Source organism: Rhipicephalus microplus, chromosome 9, assembly GCF_043290135.1.
Source record: "Rhipicephalus microplus isolate Deutch F79 chromosome 9, USDA_Rmic, whole genome shotgun sequence".
Classification (NCBI taxonomy): Eukaryota; Metazoa; Arthropoda; class Arachnida; order Ixodida; family Ixodidae; genus Rhipicephalus; species Rhipicephalus microplus.
In genome coordinates, this window is record NC_134708.1 from 73,785,373 (window position 1) to 73,797,613 (window position 12,241).

General features: G+C 44.5%; 1 protein-coding gene across 8 annotated transcripts in view; it reads right to left on the reverse strand.

Moving 5' to 3' along the window:
- The window catches only part of LOC119164771 (axotactin-like), a 245,174-nt gene that overhangs the window by 131,921 nt on the left and 101,012 nt on the right, over positions 1–12,241 (reverse strand). For all 8 annotated transcript variants that reach the window (XM_075873841.1, XM_075873836.1, XM_075873838.1 and 5 more), the window contains 4 exons: positions 11,866–11,918; positions 9,652–9,995; positions 2,197–2,360; positions 1,473–1,643 (listed from right to left, as the gene is read on the reverse strand). In XM_075873841.1, coding sequence (XP_075729956.1) covers positions 1,473–1,643; positions 2,197–2,360; positions 9,652–9,974 — 658 coding nt within the window. In that variant the 5' untranslated portion in view covers positions 9,975–9,995; positions 11,866–11,918. The remainder of the gene's footprint in view (positions 1–1,472; positions 1,644–2,196; positions 2,361–9,651; positions 9,996–11,865; positions 11,919–12,241) is intronic.

The window sequence follows — 12,241 nt, forward strand, 5'->3', positions numbered from 1 at the left end:
TTTACCGTCGCCAAAGACAGCGTTTTCCGCATCGACAAGAGTATACAGGTCAGGTGCTAACTGCACGTGTCGCAATTTTGCAGTGATTCCTCCTGCTTCATTGAAAATCACTACCATTATCCCTGTCCCACGGCCAACTATACTCATTGATAACGTGGTCAGAGCTCTTTTCTGATTAGAGCCTGACTGTGTAAAATTAAAGCAATGCGTTTCTTCGAATAGGATGTACGTAGCAGATAGAGCAATTAGACGACAATCTTTCTCAGGATACTTCAAGGCATAAATTTTAGCATCCTGCCTTAAAGTGAGACTGTTTGAGGGCGCTGCTTTTCAATGCGCGCTGATGCATGCAGCCATCTAGTCCCGTGTTACATTTCATATTTCGTGAGCTTTCTTTGAGAGCAGAAAAAAATCAGTATACACTTGGTACATTGTTGAAAGTAGCGCAGTGAGATGTCATTTCAACATGCACACATCTGCCTCATTGGCATTTTCATAATTAGGCGAGTGCTTTTTGAGTTACTAGTATAATAAATATAACTGAATAATTTTCATTACTGAAAAATTGTAGTGGCTACTACTGTATACTGGGAACAATATGCATTAGGTTTGCTTCACGAAACACCATTTCTTTTTTCTTAGGCTGAGCTGCATGATATTTGGGACAGCCTATATATGGCACAAGTGATTTGTAACTCAAAAAAAAAAATACTTAACGTATAGTGTCACTGTTAATACAGCAACACTATTGCTATGTTGGGGGACTTCAGACAACACTTGATATAGTGCAGCAATTCTAGTCGATGTTCAGAAGTGGTGAGCCAAGATTACCCAACAGGGGGCGCATGAATATGAATATTGATTTTTGTTAATAAACTGAATACGAAACAACCGGAGCCAGAAGCAAAAGAAAAGAATCGTAGGCTTAACGAATCTCGAACAGGCATTTTTACAATCTCTACAAAGCGCTGGTCACAATTTAGTATTGAACGAATGAAAGGGTATCAGGAAACCAACAGCAGATTATTTGAGAGTACAACATTCTTTGAAGAATGAAAGCTGTGTGTATATAGGCGAAGTATGGGTACCATAGCGAGCCACTCACTGCATGCTCGCTGTGAAGTAATGCCTAACCGTTACGCCAAGTCGCTTAACTAGCTTTCCCTGTTTTTAAGCACATGCTAACCCACAACATTTCCTTCGTAGAAAGCAATAAAATCAACGCTGACGAATGGATCAAATGTAAGAGAAGAGCAGCATGCGACGTGCGACAGGCGGTACATTCTTACCATCTCAAGTCACACCGAAATGCTTATATAAACATAAAAGGCAAGTTTCAACTAACGAGTAAACTTTGGAAGTGAATTTGCATTCACGTACAGCTTTCCCCCTCATTTCATTCCCTTGGAGACGTGCCAAACGGCAGCGCATCAATATGCTTCATGCAGAAAGCTATGGCTCTGAACACTCACAGCCGAAGTAGAGGTAGGAAGACGTTGTCTCCGATCCGATGTCGTATCCTCCTCGGTGCACCAGCGACGACAGCTTGATGTTCAGATCCTCGTGGTCCACGCGCACTCGCATCTCCCCTTCAGAGGGCGTCACGCGCAGCGTCACCGTGTGCCACCTGTCCCGGGTGAGCCCTGCGAGGCACGTGATGCGTCAGTTCATCATACCGAAGAACACCTCGACTGCTGCCAGAGGACAGTAGGCGAGAAGGCGCACAAAAAAAATTGTGGGTGGTAGTGTCATCTTGAAGTTGCCGCACCATTCGTCGTGATGTCACATATTTATACGGCACCTACAAGGGACTACCCAGTTTCTAATAGGTAAAAAGTGAAGTACATTGCTCTTCTAGTGGGTCAAAGACTTGTCATGACACCACGTTTGAGGCACTCTTGTTAAAGCAATAGTGCCGAACTACGACCATTATACTTTGAAATCTGTGAGGTCACCCGGAAAAGTTTCAGCGGGAAAATTAAAAATGAAACTTTGATCTTCACTTTCTCCTCTACGATTAACTCTGTGATGGGGAAATAAATGACATCAGAATTCTCGTAAGACAATTTATAACCCAAAGTAATTCACTGCTTACATTTAGCGTCATTCTAAACCCTGCGAAACAGAACAACTATCTTACCCGTACTGAAAACAAAATGGTGTCCTAAATAAGCTACAATGACTTTATCAGCCTACCCTTTCCAACATAGAAGATCTCGTTGCCCTCAGTGTTGAGGATGTGTATGATTTTGAGCCTGCCGTTTTCTAGCATGACGTAAAGCTCGTAGTTTGGCACACTGTCCATGTCGGATGACTCCTCCAGCAGGTGGTAAAAGAGCAGTCCGTGCGGCTTTTGGGTTCTGCAAAAGTGTACAAATATAAACAATAAATGCCGGTCAGTTTAGTTGGATGTCGACGGAACTTCGGCAAAAAAAGGAATCTTTATTCAAGTCAACATAAGTTCTCACCACGAGTTCTTGGCACACTAAGAATGCAAACTGGCTTAATGGATCCTACCTTTTTTTGTGTGTGTGTGTGTGTCCCGGTTCTTTCCTGAGTTTATATTCAATTGAATTACTGCTACAATACATTTCTGCAATGGGATACGCATTTCGGTAGACAATGCACCGATACGTCTTTTATATGCATATCTTTTTATGAATGTTGGCATTGCATGTACCATATATAAGAAACAGGTTAGCATTGTACTTCTACCTCTGTAGCTTTGTTGCCTTGGTGTCAGCAAATTCGCTTAATGCATTAGTTAAATTCATGATCTGTCATGTGCGTGTCTGAAACGATTGTCTTTTACTAGCACTGAATCGAGCAACGGACAAGTATCAGCCAAGAAGAACACATTTCATTCACAATTCATTCAAGAGCAGTGGCTGCTCTCAGGGTCAATGCGAATTGGTCTCACTTTGAGATCCTCAAGCCGTATATATATATATATATATATATATATATATATATATATATATATATATATATATATATATATATATATATATATATATATTCTCAGGAAGAGTAATCTTGAGCATCTTTTTTTATGCACTACTCATGTGCGCGCTTGTGTGTGCCATGTAACACGAACGTTCTCATGTATTCCAAGTTAGTGAAGCGCACAATTGCTAACCTCCGTTTCGTTAATGCACAACGCAAGTCATGCCCTCACCGAATGGAAGTCAGCTCTTCTAGAAAAACAAAAAACAAAATCACAGCATATCCACGGACTGAATAATGATAATTAAAGCGAAACGTCCATGCATCGGTCCCTGCATCCGTCCTTGCATCCGTTCGTGCGCCTCTTCATGCATCTGTTCGTCCGTTCGTGCATCTGTGTGTCTGTTTGTCCATCCATCTAATGTCTGTCCATCCGTGGGTGCGTCTGTCCGTATGTCTATCCATCCATCCGTCCGTCTGATGTACACTTCAATTACCACCATCTCGCATCTTTTCATCGTATATTCATCATATACAACCACCGTCATCCAGCAGACATTCTAAGGACTAAACTGGAGGTGGCTACTACTGCACAAACACGGGACGTACGACTCACGGCTCAAAGAGCTTTGCCCCTAAAAAAGAGCCAGATGCAGGTTACCCTGCCCACGTGCTCCTGTGAGTGGCGGGGCAGGCTTTAAGGAAGCTGAAAGAAGCAGCAAGCTCGTGCAGGCGATGTCATCGAAGGCTAAAGATATCATCCGCGCCATATATGCACGTGTTATCTCACAACATAGAGACGGTGGCCAGCTAAACGGAAGTAGATGTGTGCTTTAATATCTACAAAAACTAATGTGCTTTTGTGGAGCCCGGACCATTTTCACAAGAAACTCTGCGTGAAGCGGCATCATGCAGTGCTCTTTCGTGGCCTGTGGACGAAGTGTGCTTTATCGATTCCCGTTCTCTTGCGGCAAAGGGTATATCGGGTGGACAGGCCTGAATAATAAGCTCACAAAGCACAAGCATAAACTTAACTGCTACATCGAAGGGCATGAATAAGTGCATTGCAATGACTGTGGCTGCCGGGCTCTATTCAATGTACCTATAGTTATGTAAAAGAATCGCGAAAAGGATACGCGAGAGACTGTCAAGGCCTGTTTGATCGCTAGAAACAATGCCAACTATGTCACCACGCCCTCGACTGCTCTGAGCACATAGAAAATCATGTGTCTGAATGGCACAGGCTTTAATTTTCATTTCATTTCGTTATTTATTTGGGCATCTTCACAAAATGATCACAAAAGGGGCAAATGGACAGTGTGTCTCCTGACTTGGCCCACTCTTCGTGAAGCACTTCACGCAGGCACAGTAAAACAATGGGGCCGGTAAAGTAAGCATGCACATCTGAAACAAGAACGCCACACACAAATTATGGGGCCCAGATGCTACGAATATGTTTGGCCTCTGTATTAAACCATTTATCGCAAAAATGGTGTTTGTATTTCATCTTGCTGGCCTGCACTGCACGCTTTCTTCGTGCGATAACTAAAATATAACTTTCCAGCTTTGTTTTTGATGAAGTAGTCTCTCTCTTTTTTTTTTGCTAAATTGCATGTACATGCAGCGTTTTTTTCTTCTTTTGTGTGTGAATAAGTGTAGGAATAACGTATGCTTTTTGGTGCTTTTATTTGTGTACACCAAATTTTTGTATGCTGTCACTGCTCCCTGAACAGTAACCGGCTGGGAAGCTTTGTCAAGCTCACAGGAGCTTTCAAATGCGAAGCATTTCTTAGCAAACTTGGCGACTTTGAGCGTATCTGTCTGTCTGTCTGTCTGTCCGTCCGCCCGTCCGTCCGTCCGTCCATCCATCCATCCATCCATCCATCCATCTATCTATCTATCTATCTATCTATCTATCTATCTATCTATCTATCTATCTACTATCTATCTATCTATCTATCTATCTATCTATCTAGCTAGCTAGCTAGCTAGCTAGGAATTTTAGCTCTCCTGGCCGTTTCCATAATGGTATAGATACCAAACTTGGTATGGCATAACGTGACTGTATCAAGAACATATTTGACTAGTCACAACATGAAAATCCTGACATGTATGTCATAAATGTCATAGTTTACATTTCGTGGTCTTGAAGCTCTTGCGGTGGTTTCGTTCACATGGCATGTTGCAAAACCAGTATAGTATGCCATGATTGCATGGCGAACACAAGCGACAGACCCTAACATGAAAAACATGACATGCATGTCACGTAGCAACACGACTATATGCCACGCTCATGATATGCTCGCGGCTGTTTCGCTAGCGTCACATATACCAAATATGTTATTACGGTACGTGAATGGATGGCGAAGGTATGATACTGGTGCAAACATGATAATCATTGGATGCGTGTCATGTAACAAGATGACTGCTTGCTACGCTCATGATGTGCTCGCGGCCGTTTCGCTATAGCTTCACATGTATCAAACTCGGTATCACGCGACGCGAACGGACGACATAGGTAAATGACACATCCAGGCATGATAATTACGACATGCGGGTCATGTAACAACACGTCTACATGCCACACTCATAATGCACTCGCGGCCGTTGCGCTGGCTTCACATATGCCAAATTTGGTATTACGTGACGCCAATGGATGACGAAAGTAATGTGACTGATGCAAACATGATAATCATGAGAATCGTGTCATGCAAGAACATGACTACATGCCACAGTCAAGGCGCCAATACATTTCGACGTGATGCAGTACGCATGCTTGCCGGCGTTCATTTCGTCGCGTCACGCCGGCGTTGCCACGCCAGGAGCCAGTCCTGCCCTATGCTCGCTGCATGTTGCGCGCCGCGCCGCGCTGTGTTGTTTTGACGCATGCGCGTTTCAGCGCGTCCGGCGTCCCTCCGTCATGAAAAGAGGGAGACACAGTGTAGTTTAGGTAACGTATTAACGTGAAATGCAGAATTTCACATTTCGCGCTGGTTGCTGTCGGGCCGCGCCGACGGACGTTGATCGCGCCTGACATCAGGCTATAGAGTGAGTGCTCGCGTCTTGCTAACGTAGCGTCGCTGTGCCCAGCGTGCGCACACGTCAACGCTACATTGGAGTATATTGGGCCCTTCATGATGCGCTCGTGCCCTTTTTGCTTGTTCCCCTTATACCGAATTCGGTGTTACATAACGTAAATGGATGACGAAATATATAACTGATGTAAACATGATAATCCTGACACGCGTGTCATGTATGAAAATGACAACATACCGCGCTCATAGTGTGCTCGTGGTCGTTTCACTAGCTCCACATACTAAATTTGGCAGCACGTGACGTGAATAGAAGACGAAGGTAAACGACACATTCAAACGTGATAATCATGACACGAAAGTCATGTACGGTGTCATTTACCTCCTCCTCGTAACCTTGTGCTGATTTTAAAGTGACATATCAATATTTCTCATTCTTGCTTCGCATATCATCAATTACCACTGTACATGGGATCTGTAAACTTTTTGTTCCCGTGTACTCTCTACTTGCTGAAGTAGAAAATAAATTGATTGATTGTTTGATTGATTGAATGAATGATTAATTGATTGAAACGTCATTTAGGTCATTTATGGTTATATTCTGTTTTCATTGCCGTATAAGCTTTGGAATAAAGATTCCGTTGTGAGTAGCGCATGCCCTGCCATCTTACTGGGAATTCAGTCTTATCAGCGCTATGGCTTATTAAAACGTAACCAAATCAATCAGCTCAAAAGTCTCCTTTCCCGTATTTCAAACGCCGATTTCCTGTGATTGCGCCGTCGTGATGACGTCACATCTTCACTTCCGGGATCGCTCATCTCAAAATGCCGTCTTTCGCAGGGCCGGCCAAGGTGGTCTAGTGGCTAAGGTACTCAGCTACTGACCCGCAGGTCGCGGGATCGAATCCCGGCTGCGGGGGCTGCATTTCCGATGGACGCGGAAATGCTGTAGACCCGTGTGCCCACATTTGGAGTGCACGTTAAAGAACCCCAGGTGGTCGAAATTTCCGGAGCCCTTCACTATGGCGTCTCTCATAATCATATGTTGGTTTTAGGACGTTTAAGCCCACATATCAATCGATCAACCATATTTCGCAGGATATGAAACAGCGGTAATCACAGCATCTTCCTTCCGCACGTGTGAAACAAGTAACTTCCGATTTCCCCGTTTGCACGCCGCGTTACTAAATGTTAAAATGCGTTAAACAGTACGCGTTATAATACATTCACCCGTGACGTGCACATGTGAGTCACTGTTAGCTTAAATAGCCGAGAACAAACTAAACATCATTGTAAGTGGTGGTTGGGACTGCTACTGAGGTTACGGCTTATGTTCCGCGGCTGTGACTCCCGCAAGCGAGTGTGAATAGAACGTAATCACTAAAGGCCTGGACACCTGGGCGAAACCTCATTGGTTTTAGGAATAGTACAGGGACGGCTTACTGCTCTCCGATAGTTGAGTACCAAGCACTCAAAATCATTAAACATTTTCTTCTAAACACACGTTTTTGTGTGGCTGTGTTTGTCTGAATCATCAATTGTACATGTTTTTTCCACGTCATCTCGCATCCACGTTCATGTAAATGAAGTCTGTTTTGTCATCATCGTTATTGTATGTCTAAGAAGAAAATGTTCTGTTGAAATGTTATTGACGTCTGTGAACATAAATGTTTCGAAACAGTTCTGATTTCTGCTTTTTGCTGTATGTGAAAATGTTAGTTTTTGTGTTGTGATGATGTGATGTACAATTGTGAAAATGTGAATGTACTCCTGAGTACTGATCAAACAGGTTTTGAAAACATTGCTGGAGTGGAAGCTTCCGCGAGGTTTTGCCAGCAGTAGTGAAGCCAGTTTTTGCCCTCCGAAGATCTCAGAAACAGAATATTTTCTGGTGATGCCCACTCACAATAATTGGTTCTGATTTGGTAGTCTCGAAGCTAAGTGAATTAAATGTTAGAGGATAGTTGTTTCCAATAAGATAATCCGCAAAGACCAGTAACAGTGACTTAATCACTAATAAAATTTGCCTTGAATTCGACGCTTCAAAAAAAAAAAAAACTAGAAACACAAGGATGCAATTTGAGCACTATTTGACCCGAAAAGCTGGCTACGTTAAACTCGTTTGGCGAGCGAGAAAAACGCTCCTTCTTACGCGAACAGCTCATCGTGCCCCTAGTAAGGTGGCTGTCGCCCCCGCCATATTACGTTGGGTACGGCTTCACTCGTTGGCAATTATTTCCACTCCAGCAATTTTTTAAAACCTCTTTGGTACTGATTCGTCACGCATAACCTATGCTTCGTACATAGTGTAAATAATTTTTTGTCCTAAACCCCACTTTCTTCATTGGTAGCACAATTATGTCGTTCTTCTCATCAAGTGTGAGGCCGATGGGATGGCTTTATGCTCTCCCATAGTAGAGTACCAAGTACTCAAAAACGTTAACCACTTTTTCTAAACACACACTTTCTTTTATGTCGTTCAGTGTTCGCAGTTCTCAAAATTCGGTAAATCAGCAGGCTGCATTTGACCTCGCGCGGTCGCATCACGCGGACATGCTTTTCTTGCAGGAGACGAACTTTCATACTAAGCTTGAGTTTCGTGAAATGTGGTTTCAAGTGAAGGCCTTCTCTCTCGCAGATGCGTTTGCTTGTGGCACAGGAGTTGTTTTCATTAACGCAACGCTGAGGAAAGGTGCTCACTGTCTTGTTGATGACGACCACATAATAACAGTAGATGTAGTACTTTACTGCAAACAAATGAGATTTATGAACGTATCTGCACCCGTAACGAATTCAGAAACCAACGGGTTATATAAAGGTGTCAGAGTTTTTTTTTTTTTTTGATCGAGCCGATATCATATGTGTTTATCGGAGATTTCAACTGCGTGCTTGGTACCACTTGGAACGTCAGGGGTCCCGGCCAAGGCACCAACAGTTTTTACGCCAGAGAACTATAGCAATTAGTCAAAGCTATTCCTTGCATCTTTATCTCCCTCTCTCTATCAAGGTGGTAGATGGGTGGTTATCTCTGCATGGGGTCAGATTCGTCGCAACCCGAGCTTGTGGCATTCAGCAATGCCGAATTGATAGAGTTTATGTGCCCGACGACTTCTTATCTAACTTACAAGCATGTGAGGTGGTCCAGCTTGCGCCAAGTCGGCACAAACTCGGTGATCACGCTCCGTTACTTTTTACCTTTGACGCGAGCTCAAAAACAAGAAATCACTAGCCATGGAGGATTGACCCAGCTATTCTTCAATGAAATAAGCATTTCAGAGTTTCAAACTGAGCTGGTGGCCTCATTCGCAGGAGTGGAGTATACGGCATTGTGAGGGTAGACTTCGTATTATTTCAGGCCACCAGGTACTCATAACGTGTGCTTAAAGAAAGCACATGGATGTCCTTTCACATCTATTTGGTAGTCGTACCATAATTGTTACTGATCTCGTATCGTTACTTGTAAAGTGATCCGTAAACAAGGTGTGTGAGTGCTCCAGCCAGCGTCTCGATAAGTGAGTTTGTCTTCTGCAAGGAGTTCCAGCCTTAAAAAAGGCAAGTCCACTTGTCGAGATGTTGGCTCGAGCACATATACCTTATTTAGAGACTTTTTTTTTCTCATCGCAAGCTTCAATCATCTCCTGCCTACCAATTTCTTGAATAGCGGAATACTCACTTGAACGAAAAGGTGATCTCTCTGGTCTGCTGCAGAGGCCAGGAGGTTGGCTCAACGCGAAGGAACGACGTCTCCTTGAGGAAGGTGAAGACCTGACTAGAGAGGAGCAGCTTGCGCTTGCTGCCACTGGGACCAGAAACGTAGGCACCGTCCGCCGACCTGTTGCCGACGTCGTCTGTTCCTTCACTGGACGACGAAGATGTGAGGCCATTACCGTCATCTGGCGATGACGCACTTAGCTCTGCCGAAACCAAGTGGACGAGCCAGGCGGCGGCGATGATCCGTGGCCACTTGTGACGCGACATCGTCAATCTCCGGTGCATGGCCCTCTAAGCACCGACCCTCTGTGAAGATGTAATTAGTCGAGCGATCATGAACGAAGCGGAGGATGCAACTGAACGAAAAAAAGCTGAGCCAGTTGGCAAGCATTGCTCATAATAGAAGTTACACATAGGCAGGAAAACACGATAGAAGCGGCCGCAGATTTAAAAAAAAAGCCTTCAGAGTCCAGAGTATGTGATACTCTAAATAGCAGAACTATCTTCTTGCGATCACATCGCGCGTGTTATTTCGACGCCATTTTCGTGACGGGAATGCGTGACTGAAATATTTGTGGACACCAGCATAAAACACTTCCATGTAAAAAAAAAAACTTGCAGGATGCCTTATACATTCATCTAAGACAACCGAATGGCGAAAGCTGCAGAACTGATATTTGTGCAAGTTAAAATTGGCGGAAGCTGTCATTTCTACTCAATCGGTGCACTGATAATTCTCCCTTCCCACCCCCCTTCCCAATGAACGCTTTCTGCGCCTAACGCGCTTTTGTACTGCCTCCAGAGTGAGAGGACCTCCGTTTCAGCCCACGTTTGACCGAGCGAGTATGTCGTGCGGTGATTTCGTGCACAAAACCTAAAGATAGTTTATCTATCAGCTACAGTTAGATAAGCTACCTATCAAACAAGCTAACGGATGCATGAAGAAGACTGAGAGATGCGGCCATAGCGGGTCACATATTTAGCAGCGAAGTCGAAGGTCATGATAGTATTTCTGTTTGGCTGTTTGAACTGCTGCCCTTCTTCCCACGTAACATGCATGCACGTAACAAACACAAGCTGATATTTCCCGTCAGAATGAAAGTGTAAAAGCTAACTGCTGCATTGCTGAAACTTTTTTTTCTAAGCTAACACATCGACAAGAAACAAGTGCGCAGTACGAATAATTCGTCCTCCTGCATATGCCCTGCTGCGTACTGCTCATTTCTTTGCATATTAATATGTGTACTTTCTTCTGTTGTGGTTCCTCAATAAGATTGCTCTGGATTGAGCCAAAGTCGAGGTAAGCTGGTTCGTCTTTGTCAAACTCTAACTCAATGAAAGCGTGCGCATTATGTCGTGGACACGCGACATGGCTCCAAGATGGCGGCTTCGATGAGCTCAAGGCAGTATAATCACACGGCTATTAACCTACCTCAATGCGATAACGTCATCGCTATTGCGTTATCGGGTCTCTTTCCACAAATAACGGTAGGAAGGAAGCAACACTAAGGACAAAGGCAGGGGGGTTAACCAGAAAGACATCCGGTTGGGTCTACCCTACACTGGGGGATGAGGGTAGGGGACAGGAAAGGTGAGAAAGAGGGAGGAGAGGAAAAAATGGAGAGACAGACACTAAATTCGCTGCAGCGCGTAGAACCCCACCGCAAGTCAGAGGCACGAAGAAACCAACATGCAATGTACTGATAACACTAACGTGACATCAGAAAGTTCACGTTCCACCATGTTGGTGCTTCAACATGGCTATTTTAGTGACGTCATTGCAGGCCACCTATATACACCCAAATTCCGTTTGTAAACAGCGGTAGGAGCCATCGACATACTGAGGCGCTTGAAGCGACGTCACAGCGCGTAAGCTCCAGTTAGTCCAAAGCCCGCCACAGCACTCTACGATCACGTGACAAATGACACAGCAGCTGCAAAGCTGCCTCCGAGCACAGCGCGTCGGGGAGCCTACGACCCGCGACGTCGCCACAAGCGCCTCAGTATGACGGCGGCACCTACCTACGTTTACGAACGTGGAATAGGTGTGTACACAATATGCCCAGTCCAAAGGTATGCTTTGTCTTGAAGCGTCTCTGGAGCGGCCACCGCTTTTCACAAACGCTTGCGGTAAGACGTTACGCAAAATAAGGAATCGAAAAAAAAACGTTCTTACCAATGGGCAAGCTTGGCGCTTGTGTGATTGTGTAGACTACGCCATATTTCCTCCTGAAATAAATGAAGAGTAATATAAGTCTCATCTATGTGGGACGCCCTTCGCTGCCCTACACAGATCTAGGCCAATCTGCGCAACTTCCTAAACTGAAACGCGGAGGGCAGTGGTGGCACGAAAAAGAAAACCCACACGACCATCGCAAAAGCCTTGGCCCACTTTTGCCCTGAACGATTAATTGAAAAGAAGAGTAAGTGACATGGAGTGGCATTTGAAGACTCATTCAGTTTTCCTGCGAATCGTTAACGCCCATGCTCCAACCAGCTAGCACCCAAAGACAAGGGCCAAGAAAGAAGACACTTCGCCGTAGCGTCAAGTT